General features: G+C 47.5%; 1 protein-coding gene across 2 annotated transcripts in view; it reads left to right on the top strand.

Moving 5' to 3' along the window:
* The window catches only part of IGF2BP1 (insulin like growth factor 2 mRNA binding protein 1), a 46,030-nt gene that overhangs the window by 15,766 nt on the left and 15,508 nt on the right, over positions 1 to 14,756 (top strand). For both annotated transcript variants that reach the window (XM_082372960.1, XM_082372959.1), the window contains exons 3-5: positions 10,081 to 10,129; positions 10,648 to 10,699; positions 14,112 to 14,175. In XM_082372960.1, coding sequence (XP_082229086.1) covers positions 10,081 to 10,129; positions 10,648 to 10,699; positions 14,112 to 14,175 — 165 coding nt within the window. The remainder of the gene's footprint in view (positions 1 to 10,080; positions 10,130 to 10,647; positions 10,700 to 14,111; positions 14,176 to 14,756) is intronic.

Below are 14,756 nucleotides of genomic sequence, written 5' to 3'. Positions count from 1 at the left end.
GTTTTCGGCCACCAACAGGTCTGTGTTGGCAGCTGTGGAGAGGAGACAAGGATTCCTTGAGGTTGTTAAGGGACACACCAGAGCACCTTTCCACTAGTAGGGTGAATTAGTATTTTTCAGCGTATGCTGGCGTGCATTCTTATCCTTTAGCAGGAACACTAACAATTCCAAGAAGTACCCAGACTCCACTAGGGTCTTTCTCAGTGCAAATTGTGAGTTGCAGAAAACTGATTTCTCTTGAGTCTGGTCTAGTATCCTTTTCTTTGCTTCTCTGCCTCAAAATCCTAGCCTGGAGCTGTGCTTCCAAGCTTGCCGGTCCCTCCTGAGGAGAGAGCCTCTCCCCCTTGCTCCATTTCCGAGGCATGCCCCATAGGGCTTTCCTCTGGGTGTCAGCTCCACCGTCAGTCAGGTCTCTGGGCCCCAGAGTGCCAGACCTTTTGGCTCTTAAGCTTTCTGGAGAGATGCTGACATCTCCCCTGGGGGGTGAGCTAAACCAACGTCTCTAGTGAGGCTGGGGCAGGAAATGGTCTTTCTAGCCCCCCTCCACCTTTCCCTCTGTCGGAGCGAATTAACACCCGCCCCCCCCCCCCCCCCCAAGAAGATCCTGGAAATGCTTCCCATTGCCAGCCAGAGAAGGCAGGTGAGCAGTGTCCCCAGTGGTTAATTTCTTATCCACACCATCGCTGCCTGGACCAACAGGGTTGCACTGCTTACACCAGGTCACTTCTCCTGTTTGTCTCCATGCATTAGGTTTAGTCTGATGGCTTCATCACACCTCGCACTTCACACTGTGTAGGGCTCAGGAGGCCATCTCTGGCTCTCGGAGCCCCTCAGGTGAAAGAGCATGGTTCTAGGCAGAGAGAGCATGGTGGAGGGAGGGAGTGGCAGTTGGCCCAGGCCGACTTGGAATTTGACTGGAAAGAGCTCCACTGTCTCAGCTTCTGTTTTGGCTTCCTCTGGCACTGCCCAGATGGGCAAGAAAAAAAACGTGAGCTCTCTCTAGTCAAACCATGTATTTCCGAGATGAGTGAATTGAGCAAAGGATTTATTCCTCTTTTGCTTGCTTTCCAACATCGGGTGGCGCCTTCCCACCCGCCTCTCACCTTTGCAGCCCTGCCTATCCCAAACCAACGTGAAATTTTTCAAGACAGAATTTTTGGTGACTACACTTTTTCCCTGCTAACAAATCTCTCTGACAGTCATCCAGCCGTATTATAGTATAGTTAGCTCTTCTGCAAGTTAAATCCTGTGCCCAAATTGGAGCCGCATGCAGTAAAAGCCAGTTGGCATGCACTTAGCCATACAGGATATGGGCATTTTTCCTGCTGCTGACATCGGGGCTATACAACTTCTGCTGTGTTAACACTTCTTGTCAGAGAGAAAGAAGCGAAGTTTGGTGAGATGAGCATAAACCAGCCTGGGAGGAGGCTGGTTTATGCTCATCATAAACCAGGTTTAACCAGCATCAACCAGCTGAGTTCTAGTCCTACCTCACAGTTGCCAAGTCTCTTTCCTTTTCCTGAGCCTCAGTTTCTCCATCTGTGAAATGAGGGTGACTATTTAAGACCCTCTCAGACCTCGGCGTATGAATCTTATTTCCTCAATGTAGGAATCTGATTTTCTTCAATTGGAACTGCCGATTGCTGGGTTAATGGGGTGTGTGTGTCCTTGGTCATGTAAGAGGCCTAGTGAATCCATCTCTTCTTCCCTGACTCCAGGTAGGCCAGGAGCACATTAAACACAGTACAAGAGCCTGCCAGAGAGGGAATATCGTCCATCCCAGAGTTTCTCCCCGAGATTTGCGTTTCCTTCCTGTCCTCAGCATTAGTTCAGGAGCACATGTGGGACAGTGTGTGTGTGCCTCATACCTTTAAAAGACCATGTTCATGGGACCACAGATACACTCCAGTGGTGTCCCTGCTTTCCAGCTCCTCCCCCCAGTACTTTGACCCCTTGGTGGTGGCATCTGCTCTGCTTGGTCCTGCACCTTCCAGTAGGTCAGTGTTTTCCTTTCCAGCCCCTACCTTGCTGGTCAACCCACCCGACTGCCTGCCTGTCTGGCTGCCCTGCCTCTGGATCAGCCTGGCACGGAGCCCTGGGCATTGGGCCAGCTCCTCCTCCCCTCCCCAGCCTGGCCCGCTTTCTCAGCTACTGCCATGCTTGGAGCGTGCCAGGTCCGCCCCCTTCAGAAGCTTTCCTACACAATTATTTTTTTCTCCACCTCTCCACTCTACAGGGATAAGGAGGCAGGGTGGGGAGGAAGGACTAGGTCAGTGGTGATCTTATGGAAAGGGCAGAGGTTGGCACGTTAGGACATCTTTTATGTGTGATTTCCAGCTGGGGAGAAAAACTGGGATGGGAGCCAGCTTTGGGGGGGTGGTGCTTATTCTCCGGTGTCAGCCGCATGGGACTCTTGTTGAGGAGTCAACAAGATCACCCACTTCTTTTTTTTGGCCGCACTGTGTAGCACCCGGAACTTCCCCGACCAGGGATCGAACCCACGCCCCCTGCAGTGGAAGCATGGAATCTTAACCACTGGACCACCAGGGAAGTCCCAGGATCACCCACTTCTGAAAGGGTACTGTGGCCAGCCCACCTCCCCAACCCACTTAACCTTGTCTATTCTCTTCTCCCATCCCAAACCAAACGGAGGGGACTTCCCTGGCGGTCCAGTGGTTAGGACTCCTCGCTTGCACTGCAGGGGGCACGGATTCGATCCTGTTCGGGGAACTGAGATCCTGCAAGCCCTGCAACATGGTCAAACAAAACAAAACAAAACAAAACAAAACAAAACAAAAAACCAGCAACAGCAAAAAAAACCAAACTGGGGTCCCCTGCTGGACTGTAAACTCCTGAGAGCAGGAGGCTTGCCTGGCCTCTTCATCCCTCCACGCTCTGTGCTGCAGCATAGCGCCTTGCATTGTCCAGTAGAAATGCGAGGCAAGTCACATATGTAAGTGTAAATTTTCTAATAGCCACATTAAAAAAGAAAAAAGTGAAATTAATGTAGACGATTAACTCAAAAGTTATTTTTAAAGTTAATTCAAAAGATTATTAGTTCAATATGGAATCAATATAAACGATTAATGAGATCGTTTACTTTTGGGGGGGCTACTAAGTCTTAGGAACCCAGTGTGTATTTTATTTTACTGTTAGAGCCTGTCCCAATTCATATGCTAAATTTTCATTGGAAACAGTTGATCTGTATTTAGAGTTCATAAAATATACAGAAGAAAAAGTTAAATTATACAAACATTTTAATTTTAAGAAAAAATTCAGTTGCTGATTTGAAGTGCTCAGTAGCTACATATGACTAGACTAATGGCTACTGTAGTGTGGACAACACAGGCCCAGTGCATAGTAGGTGCCAAGAAAATCTGGAATGATTCCACAGCAGCTGGACACCAGAAACCTTGGGGAAGTGGTAGTGACCTTCTTGACTGCTGATTAGAATTGAAAGAGCATGGTGTTACTGCAAGTTTGAAAAATCTTAGTTGCTCACTCTTAAAATTGCCAGGTAATAACCCCAACTCCATCCCCAGTCAAGCTTAGCTTCCTAATTGCCTTGGGCTAGTTTCTTCCCACATTTTCGAGGAGATGTCTGCAGGCTGGAGTGAATTTTGCATTTTTCTGGTGGAGAGTGTTCTTAGCTTTTATCGTATTTCCTAATGGGAACCTAGTCTCCAGGAAAAAAAGGGGGTTAAGAACCACTTAGGCAGACCATGAAGGCACAGAAAATCACTCTAATTAAGAAAGTGTATCACTATAGGTGGACAGGGTTGATCTCTGTCTGGGGACACAAGATCCAGTAAAATGGACTAATCCTAATCCTTGTTCCCCTGATATGAGAAACTGAGGTCTAGGGAGTTGAAGGCCTAACTTGCCCAAGAGCAAGCAGCCTGCTAGTCAGAGAATCACGGCCCGGGGGAGGGGTGGAGAGGTGAAGGGTCTAATCTGGAGATCCTGGTTTAATCCTAGTTCTCTGGAGAGATGAAAGTCCAGGTTTGACTCTGATAGTGGCCTCTGGGGGTTGAGGCCCCAAGACTGAAAAGATTTCCAAAACCTACTGTTGCCTCCCTCCTCACAACTGGCCTGCTCCACCCTGGTTTAAAGGAACGCTTCCCTCTCGGGCAGGGTGAGGCCGCCAGCGTGATTGAAGATGGCACACTACCCTCTGGGAATGGGGGTGGAAAGAGGAAGGAGCTGGTTTGCAAAGGGTTAGAAAAAGAACACTCCCTGGGGCAGTTTTTAGCTGTCCTCCGGAAGACCTGAAGACTGTTCCCCGGGTGCATTCCGTCCAGGTGTGCATCTGTCATATGGGGAGGCCCCCTTCTGCAAAGTGTCCTATCTATGCATCTGTTCCTCTCTCCGCTCGACTCAGGCCCGTTCTCCCTGCCCTCAGCCGGCTCCTCACCAGGGCCTGGATTCTTGCTAATAAAAATAAAAGAGGAAAACCTCATTGGCTTAGACCCATTAATTTTGAATCTGTGATGACTTTAAAATTGGGTGAGCTAGAATTATCTTTTTATTTTTGTTTTATTTATTTATTTATTTTTATTGGAGTATGGTTGCTTTACAATGTTGTGTTAGCCTCCACTGCACAACAAAATGAATCAGCCACACACACGCAGATATCCCTTCCCTTTTGGACTTCCCTCCCACCTAGGCGACCACAGTGCATTAGGTAGAGTTCCCTGTGCTATAAAGTATGTTCCCATCAGTTGTCCATTTTATACATAGTATAAATAATGTATATGTGTCAATCCCAGTCTCCCAATTCCTCCCACCCCACCCCTTTCCCCCATGGTATCCATACATTTGTTCTCTACGTCTGTGTCTCTATTTCTGCTTTGCAAATAAGATCATCTATACCATTTTTCTAGATTCCACATACATGCGTTAATATACGATATTTGCTTTTCTCTTTCTGACTTACTTCACTCTACGACACTCTAGGTCCATCCACGTCTCTACAAATGACCCAATTTCATTCCTCTTTATGGCTGAGTAATATTCCATTGTATATATGTACCACATCTTCTCAGAATTATCTTTTTTTAAAAAGTTTTTTGTTATGGAAAAAAAAAACTTTGGAATGTGGAAAGGATAATTAAATAATTCCACCATGTACTCATCACCTAGCTTTAAAAATTACCAAATCAGGGCTTCCCTGGTGGCGCAGTGGTTGAGAATCTGCCTGCCAATGCAGGGGACACGGGTTCGAGCCCTGGTCTGGGAGGATCCCACATGCCGTGGAGCAACTAGGCCCGTGAGCCACAGCTACTGAGCCTGCGCGTCTGGAGCTTGTGCTCCGCAACAAGAGAGGCCGCGACAGTGAGAGGCCCGTGCACCGCGATGAAGAGTGGCCCCCCCTGCTCGCTGCAATTAGAGAAAGCCCGCGCACAGAAACGAAGACCCAACACAGCCAAAAATAAATAAATAAATAAAATTACCAAATCATATCCAGTCTGTATTAATTTTCCCCCTAATTACTTTAAAGCAAGTCCTAGACATATTTTATCTGTAACTATTTCAGTATGTATTTCTAGAAATCAGTATGATTTTATTTTATTTTTTATTTTATTTTTTTGGCCGTGCTGCACGGCTTGTGGGATCTTAGTTCCCTGACCAGGGATTGAACCTGCACCCTCGGCAATGAGAGCACAGAGTCCTAACCACTGGACTGCCAGGGAATTACCTGATTTTAAAATATTAACAATATATATTTTTTAAAAATAAATTTGTTTATTATTTATTTTTTGGCTGCGTTTGATTTTCATTGCTGTGCGCGGGCTTTCTCTACTTGCAGCGAGCGGGGGCTACTCTTCGTTGAGGTGTGCGGGCTTCTCATTGCGGTGGATTCTCTTGTTGTGGAGCACGGGATCCAGGCACGCAGGCTTCAGTAGTTGCGGCACGTGGGCTCAGTAGTTGTGGCTTGTGGGATCTAGAGCGCAGGCTCAGTAGTTGTGGCACACGGGCCCAGCTGCTCCACGGCATGTGGGATCTTCTGGGACCAGGGCTCGAACCCGCGTCCCCTGCATTGGCAGGCGGACTCCTAACCACTGTGCCACCAGGGAAGTCCTAAAATATTAACAATATTATCAAATGTCTAGTCAGTGTTCAATAAGCACAGAATCACTTTTCCACTAACAATGGAAATATGCGTCTTAAGGAGTTACAAGTGGGATGTTTCGACTTATTGGAGAGCAGCACCCACTCAGCAGGCCCGTTGTTCACTCTGTTGTGTGAACTCTGAGTATTTTAAATTTGTTCTCAAGCCAAAACTTGACTATATTTTGGCAAAGGCTTTTTTTTCCTTTCTGCCATCAAAAAGGCAGCGCAGGGGACCGTGCAAAGAGCCTGGAACCAGACAGTCTTTGGGTTCAAATACTGGCTCTGGCTCTTAGAACCTATGTGACTTGGCAGATACTCAAGCCCTCAATCTCAGGACCCCAGTCTGTAAAGTGGAGCCATGGTTATCGTGGTCATGGGTAGTGGGAGGCTTATAGGAGGTGCTGAATCTGAGCCTGGCATCTGGTAAGCACTCCTCAAATGTAAGGTTCTTCCTTAATGAACTGTTTTCCTTCCCATTCAGTCTCTAAGTCAATGACATTTCTCTAAAAAGGAGAAAAGGACGAGAGCTTCCTGCCCAGGGAGCACTCCCAGCCATACTTCCGGGTGCCTAGCTCCTGTGCTTCCTGAATCTCTTGTTTTCCTACTTAACTCCTTACGACGCTGTTGCTCAGATGCTCTCTCCCTCCGGTCTCTCCTGGAATCTCCCCTGGGCTTGAATGGTCACTTGGTCCCTGTGGCCCTGGTGTCCCCTGCTTGTCCCCAGCAACATTAGAAAGGAGCATCCCTTGTGATTGCTCTGTATCTGGGGAGCTGCCCCAGGGCCTGGTAACTGCCCTGCTGGTCAGGGCAGGCAGAGGGGGTAAGAAGCCACCGGGTATCAGCATCCAGGGAAATAATTTGACTGGCGCAACCACTGCCTTCATTGCCAGGGGCTGGAGGCTTCATTCTTTCACTCAGCAGGTTTATCAGCTCCAGGGTGGGTGGTGGCTCCTGAACCTCTGGGAGTTCCCTTGCTTTTCTAAACAATGGGTGTTAGAGTTTAGGGACCTGCGTATAGTGCAGTGCCCTACTGCCTGCAGGGCGAAGGCTCCACTCAAACCTAGTGGGAGCCGATCAACAGGAGTGCTGGAGTGGGGCCCTTTGGTTGTCACGGGAGGTGGGAGTGCTGGGGCTCTCTCTAGGCTGTGGTATCTCCCGCTATTTCCCCACCAGTGCAGAAGCCTAACCATTTTACTGTCACAGGTAGTGGCTCCTGGGGACCGGGACTGAGCACCACGGCATGGCAGGCACACCCCTGCCCCCCGCCCGCCTGCTTTAAGCCCTCACAAAAGCACTATCAGTTTTCCGCAGGAAACTAAGGTACTGAGCGAAGAAGTAAGCAGTTAGGGTCTCTTAGCTTCCATGCTGATTCCCCAAGCCCTCAGCACACTGCCCCGGCCCAGTCTGAGCGAGGCATCCAGAAATACCTGTAGGGTGAGTGAGTTACCCATGGGTTCCTAGAAGGGAGTACTGGGTCCAGTTCTCAGCATGGTCACATGTGCTTTGGGCCAGAAAGAAATTATGGTGTGTTAAGCACCATACTTAACACAAACCAGGCCAACGGCATAAAAGACAAAGGTTCTTCTTGGTCTCTGTGTTTTTGTCAGGGTTGGGGGCTTTGCTGGCCAGGTTTGGAGGCCTGAAGGGGCCTGGCTTGGGTTCCCAGGATTGGGTGTGTGTGCCCTGGAGGGGTGGGTGAGTCCCTGCCTGTTGGGGGTGGGGGAGGGTTGCCAGGATGTCTTTTCTTTCATTGGTTGGGTGTCCCTGCCCTCCTCCCCCTCCTGGAACATTCCAGACATTCCAGACTGCCATTGCTTTCAGGATATGGATTAACATCCCAAACTGAGATTTGATTTCACCTCCCCATCCCCTCCCAACTCCTCCCTACCCTGAAAAGGAAGCCCTTAAAACTGGGAGTTTGAAGTAGGAAGAGGGTATTTTTGACCCTTGACCTGAGATTATAGTGATCTATAGGACCATCTTGAAAGAGTGCTCTTCAAACTAAACTTTTGCAGGGGACTGCTTTAAGCTCTTACTGGTTTGAACTCCAGGCAGGCACCGCCCATCTCCTCGCAGTCCTTCCAGAAGCGTTTGCTTGAGGGAGGTCCTCCCTCAGTTTAGGTAACCCCTGTCACTAGCATTAAGGTAGATCAGTGTTCTCAATCTTCCAATGGTATAATCATCTCTTCAGTTCACCAAGAGTTTGATTTTCCTCATGTGAGGGCCCCTGCATTTTCTTTGCCCATTTCGTCACGAAATGTGTTGTGTATGGGAAATCCTATATGCCATGTCATGCAGATGCCATGAGGCTCCCTCTTGGCCAGTGAATTGGATCCCAAGAAGCTGGCCTGGTGTGGGAACCAAGGACCTGGAACTGGACTTGTTTCTGACCCTTGTCCTGCTATAATCTAACCTCCTTAGATCAGGTTCATGAACCAACCAAAGTAGAGAACTGTGGACATAGATTCTCCAACACTTATGCTACATTTCCCTTAAGTTATTTCAACCAGGGAAAAGATTTCATTGATTAAGACTTTCTACCCTCAAAGCGGCAGAGCTAGAAGGAATCTTAAAGACCCTTCTGTTTCCATTTTACATCTCAAGACACTTGGTCACAGGGATGAAATGAGTGACCTGGCTGAGGACAGAGCCAAGATCAAAAACATTTACAGTTAGAGTTTAGCATCCCTTCCCTTGCTCTCATGTGTTTTGAGTACCCCTTCCCCCTAGCTTGGCAAGAACTGCCTTGGGCCCTGTTGCATGTCAGCCAGGAATATGGGGCCTGAAGCTTGAGTGGCTTAGTCAGAACAGCCAATCAGGGGCAGTTTAAGGGCTAGAACTGGATTTTCTTGCTTCCTAGTTTCATTTTCCCTTGTGCCACTAGAATTTTGTTGGACCATGTCCCTGAACTAAGAGTTTGTGATCAAGGATATGCAAAGACATAAGTGACAATTGACCAATGCAGATCAAGTCAATTGAAATGTTTTAAACCCAGGGATTAGGGCATTGATTTGGGTGGTGAGCAGTTAATCACCGTGGGAGTCAACCTTGAACCTGAAAGCCTTCCTCAGGGAAAATTACGTTTTTAAGAGGGATTGGAAAGATGGAAAGGAGAAACCGTAGTAAACTGGGAGGAGGGAGGGGGTGGTCCTAATGCTGGGTTGTGTGCGTGTTGATTACTCCACCTTAGCATCCACACATGTGTCTGTTATTACATCTTAAGTACTTACTCCAAGCCCTTTGCTAAGCTCTTGATAATATTATCTAACATTACTTTATAGCTCCCTGTGAATAGGTATTATCCCTGTTCTACAAAGGAGAAAATTGAGCCTCAAAGAAGTTAAATAACCTTTTAAAGATCAGTGCTGTTAAGTGGAGCACAGGTTTAAATCCATATCTGTACCAAGAAAGAGCTGAGCTGCTGCCAATTATCCCGCTGTAATTTGTTTGCATATATGTTTCCCCTAATAAATTGTGAGCACCTTGAGGCCAGGTACTTTGTCTGTTTTATCATTGTGTCCCCAGCATGCAGAACAAAGTCCAGCATGAAGTAGACACCGATTGAAAAGGTATCAGGTTAATGATTCGTGTAGTAATTCACATAGCTAGCTCTGTATTCCTAGATCCTGAAACACAGTGGGTGGTAATAGATGGCTGCTGAGTAAGAGAACTGGTGAGGAGAACCTAAGAGAGATAAAGCAGATGTGACTGGGGTGGGGGGGGAGGAATTATGTTATCCCAGTGCTTAGGGCATCTGATTTTGGCTTTCCTATCTGTGGTAGCACTATATTTTGCTCTCTAAAATGAAGCCAAATCTCCATTCCCAAAGGTTATCATTCTCAGACTCTAAGGCTTTGGTGTTGAGCAGAAGGTAGGAAGATAGACCGGAACAGGACTAAAAAATGCAAGGTCACAGGCCCCTAGAGTATCCAGAGCTGTCACTGATGCTGTTCTCTCTAATTTCAGGAGTCGAAAAATACAGATCCGAAATATTCCACCCCAGCTTCGATGGGAAGTAAGTGACTGCGGGAAACTCTCAGTGGCACTGGGAAAGAAGTCTGGGTCAGCCTGAGTTGGCAGAGATGACTGGGAGCTGTCCTGGGGGTTTGGGGCTAGGCCAGAGAAGCTGGTGCTGAGGGGAGGCTGGTTGGATCGCATCCTTAACCCAAGACTTCCAATATTAGTCCTTTGGGCAGTCGCTACCGTGAGAGGCATTAGGGAGGTGGGAAGGGTATTCCCTGAACCCCAAACTTAGTGATGACAGAGGATCAGCTAGGGACTCAGGTGGCACAGGTCTGCTTCCAAAAAGGCCCTTAAATGCCTTTTTGAGCTCAAGTACATTCTGTAAAGACACCCCGACGGATTACCATCAGCATTAGTACCTGAGAAAGGGCAAACTGAGCAGGTAACATGCTCAATCCCCGCCAAAGTCTCTGCCTGTACCCCAGTGCTGTGGGGTGAGGAGTGTCTAGTGATGCTTTGTGAGTTCCTGGGATGCCCAGAGCAGCTGTATTGCCTTCTCCCTGCTCCCAGGTACTGGACAGCTTGCTGGCTCAGTATGGTACAGTGGAGAACTGCGAGCAAGGTAAGAGCGGGCAGAGGAGTGGGGCGGTGGGGTAGGGGTGGGTGTTGGAGTTGGGGGCGGGGGCGTGGGTGGGAAGAGGGGCAGATGGCCAGAGGTGTGGAGGGAGGTACGCTGGGGTGGGGGCTGGGACATGTAGTTCCAGCTTCAGCTCTGCTGCTTCTCCGGGACAGGTTTCTCCTCTGTTTAATGAGAGACTCAACAAAGTCACTCATTCCAAGCACGGGGTCCCCAGGCTCCTGGGGCCAACCAAGGTAGCAATAGAGGTCCCAAGATTTTAGGAATAGATTAAGAATGGAAATTGTGCACGTGGCCTGAGTAAATCTGTAGCCCTTTTACTTTAAAAGCTTCACAATTCTTTGTTTTTGTCTGGAATAATCAATGGGTTGTCTTTTTTTTTTTTTTTGGTAGAACCTCTCATTGTGAGCTACATGTCTTTGGTCAATTTAAAAAAACAGGATTTTTGTACATATTGATGGGCAGGCAAAATCTTTCAAGAGTGGAGAAGAAATTATTTTTATTATTATTTAAATTCTTTTTATTACTTCTCTTTCAAGAAGGAGAAATAATAAAAAAAGAATTCTAGATCATAAGAAGTTTGCTACGATTTTTGAAATTTCTCCATTGCTTAAGGTTATAAATTATTTTCAGAGAAAATAAGCTAAAATAAAATTTGGAGTGATTTGGGTTGGACATAAAGCAGAGCTTGGTCATTAGGTAGGCAAAATAAACAGTTTGAGTTTGCAGAACTTTAAGAAACCTAGACAAGACTTAAGTATTCATCTCCAAATTCTTTGTGGAAAGGGGCAAGCTGTAAATCATTATAAATGATTAAAATACTTGCCTGCATAAAGGTATGAAGTGCTAAATCAATCAAACACGTTCTCTCCTGCTGACCCCGAAGCTTGCCTTTTATCATAAACGCCAGGACACAACTGGAAGCGCTGATAACCATCGCCCAGTCCTGCTCACAGCTTAGACTGATGACTCAGTTACTCCTGGACAAAGAGACAGCAATGGCTTGGGAGCACACTGGAGAGCCTCACTGGGGGCGCCCAACAGGAGTCACCGCTGGTTAAGAGGCTCACCAGGGAGCTATAACACACCGAATCTGGGGGCAATACCTGCTACCTGGAGAGAACAGAATGGGAAGTGTTTGATTTTGTAAAAATTAAGTCTTCTAGTCTGCTCAGATGCCACTTTTTATTTAATTAATTTTTGGCTGCGTTGGGTCTTCGTTGCCGCACACGGGCTTTCTCTAGTTGCGGCGAGGGGGGGCTACTCTTCGTTGCGGTGTGCGGGCTTCTCATTGCAGTGGTTTCTCTTGTTGCAGAGCACGGGCTCGAGGCGCGCGAGCTTCGGTAGTTGTGGCACGCGGGCTCGGTAGTTGTGGCTCGCTGGCTCTAGAGTACAGGCTCAGTAGTTGTGGCACACAGGCTTGGTTGCTCCGCGGCACGTGGGATCTTCCCGGACCAGGGCTCGAACCCGTGTCCCCTGCATTGGCAGGTGGATTCTTAACCACTGCGCCACCAGGGAAGCCCGGCAGGCGGATTCTTAACCGCTGCACCACCAGGGAAGTCCCATCAGATGCCACTTTCTAAGCAAAGTCCTCTCTGCCCACCCTTTTACTTTTTTTCAGGGAGAGAATGACTTTATTATTATTTTTTTAATTGAAGTATAGCTGATTTATAATGTATTAGTATTAGTTTCAGTTGTACAGCATAGTGATTCAGTATTTTTAAAGATTATACTCCATTCAAAGTCATTGCAAGATATTGTCTATAATTCCCTGTGCAATATATTTTTGTCACTTGTCTATTTTATTTAAAAATTTTTTGGCCACACTGCGCGGTTTGTGGGATCTTAGTTCCCTGACCAGGGATCCAACCTGGGCCAATGGCAGTGAAAGTGCAGAGTCCCTATCACTGGACCGCCAGGGAATTCCCATCACTTGTCTAATTTCATACATAGTAGTTTGTATCTGTCAATCCCATACCCGCATACCCTTAAGGTTCTCCCCCCTCCTCTTGGGTAACCGCTAGTTTGCCTTCTGTCTGTGTTTCTGTTTCTGTTTTGCACGTACATTCATTTGTATTTTTTAGATTCCCCGTATAGGTGATAGCACACTATTTGTCTTTCTTTGATATTTCACTAAGCATAATGTTCTCTAGGTCCATCCACATTCCTGCAAATGGCAGAATTTCATTCTTTTTTATGGCTGAGTAATAGTCCTTTGTCTCACCGTCTTTTACATTTATTTATTTGTTTGTTTGTTTATGGCTGTGTTGGGTCTTCGTTGCTGCGTGCGGGCTTTCTCTAGTTGCGGCCAGCGGGGGCTACTCTTCGTTGCGGTGCACGGGCTTCTCATTGCAGTGGCTTCTCTTGTGGCAGAGCATGGGCTCTAGGTGCGCGGGCTTCAGTAGTTGTGGCACGTGGGCTCAGTGGTTGTGGTGCACGGGCTTAGCTGCTCCGCGGCATGTGGGATCTTCCCAGACCAGGGCTCGAACCCGTGTCCCCTGCATTGGCAGGCACATTCTCAACCACTGTGCCACCAGGGAGGTCTCTGGTAGATTATTCTTTTAGAATCTTCCTCTCCACTGAGGTGGGAGAGCTGTACCGCTGAGGTCAGAAGGGCTGAGAGTGGTCTGCATTGCAGTTTTGTGGCTAAGTGCCTTCAGTGTTGTGGGGCGGCGGCTTGATTTTTTTGGTCCAAGTCCTCCATGCCAGGGCTAAGCAGGCCTAGGCGACCCATAATCACAAGACGAGGCATAGCGGTTAATTTTATCAATCCCAAAAGGGGGAAGAGTATGTGCCCAGATCGCCTGGAATTCTAATGTCCAACCCAGGTCCACTCCCAAATCCTTCCCCCCAGACTCCATGGCAGCCACTCTTGTCAACTCATTCAGCTAGGTCGTGATGCACTTACATTTGATCAGTATATCCTTGAGGATACTCTAAAATGGTTTTGGGTGTTTCCCCAAATCTCTTCAGCCAGGTCCTTACAGACCACTTCTTGGTCCAGTCTCACTAGGTGTGTGATTTTTAACTAGTTTAAATTTCTTTCTAAGAATAAATTTATCTCCAGGTTGGGGTGTGTGTGTGTGTGTGTGTGTGTGTGTGTGTGTGTGTGTCTTTTCTCCCTGTTGCATAACTGCCGAATATGTTGACTGCACACCCTTTTGTATTCCTGGCTCTCTTGAGGGCTGGTAGGGAAATCAAAGGAAGTCATGTAAAGTCTAATTTGAATTTTCCAGGAGTTGTGGTGAAAGCGGTCTATAGGGGAAATGCTTTGTCATTCAAGTATTTCCTTCTTGATCGCATAACCATCAAAGATGAGCTTTTTACAATGTTTACATCATTGGTGCCATCTCCAGATCTCACTGCTCTAACCTTGACCTCTGTTTTGCTTCCCCAGTGAACACCGAGAGTGAGACAGCAGTGGTGAATGTCACCTATTCCAACCGCGAACAGACCAGGCAGTGAGTGGACCCAAAAGTGGGGCAAGGGAGGGTCTTTGTGAGTGGTGAGAGCCAGGTGCCCCTGCTTGGGCAGAGATGGGGTCTAGGTGGGCACGAGTCTGCACCTAGCCTCTGATTTTGTGGCAACCAAATCCAGACTCTTGTCTTTTGGTTCAGGAATCTGAAAGGTTCAGAAACCTCACCAGGATTGATAGCAAATACTTTGAAGGGAGAGACCCAAAGACCTCCCGGGGAAGGTGGGACATCCTCTTTAGGACAAGATACTGGCTTTTAATAGGTGTCTGGTTGCGGGAGAACCCATAGGGTCCTTTGCTGTGTTCATGGCGCCATCTAGTGGTAATGAGAAGGAACTAAGACCTAAAGGATTTGTTATGATGTGGCAGAGGCAGACATTTTATCTCAGGGATTGCCTTGAGTCCCATCACACCCACAATTTCTGGCTCCTTAGCCTGTTTGGTTGAGTCACATTTCTCCACCCACTGGTACTGACAGACGTGTATACTTTGTGTACTCATTTATACTCTATTATAGGCCATTTTGCTTTTGATGGCTTTCTTGTCCCTTCAGCATGTTGCCTCTAT

Source organism: Balaenoptera borealis (genome assembly GCF_965194805.1).
Source record: "Balaenoptera borealis genome assembly, chromosome: 20".
NCBI classification, from domain to species: domain Eukaryota; kingdom Metazoa; phylum Chordata; class Mammalia; order Artiodactyla; family Balaenopteridae; genus Balaenoptera; species Balaenoptera borealis.
Note: the sequence above shows the minus strand (reverse complement) of the source record. Positions and strands in the feature narration are given on the sequence as shown.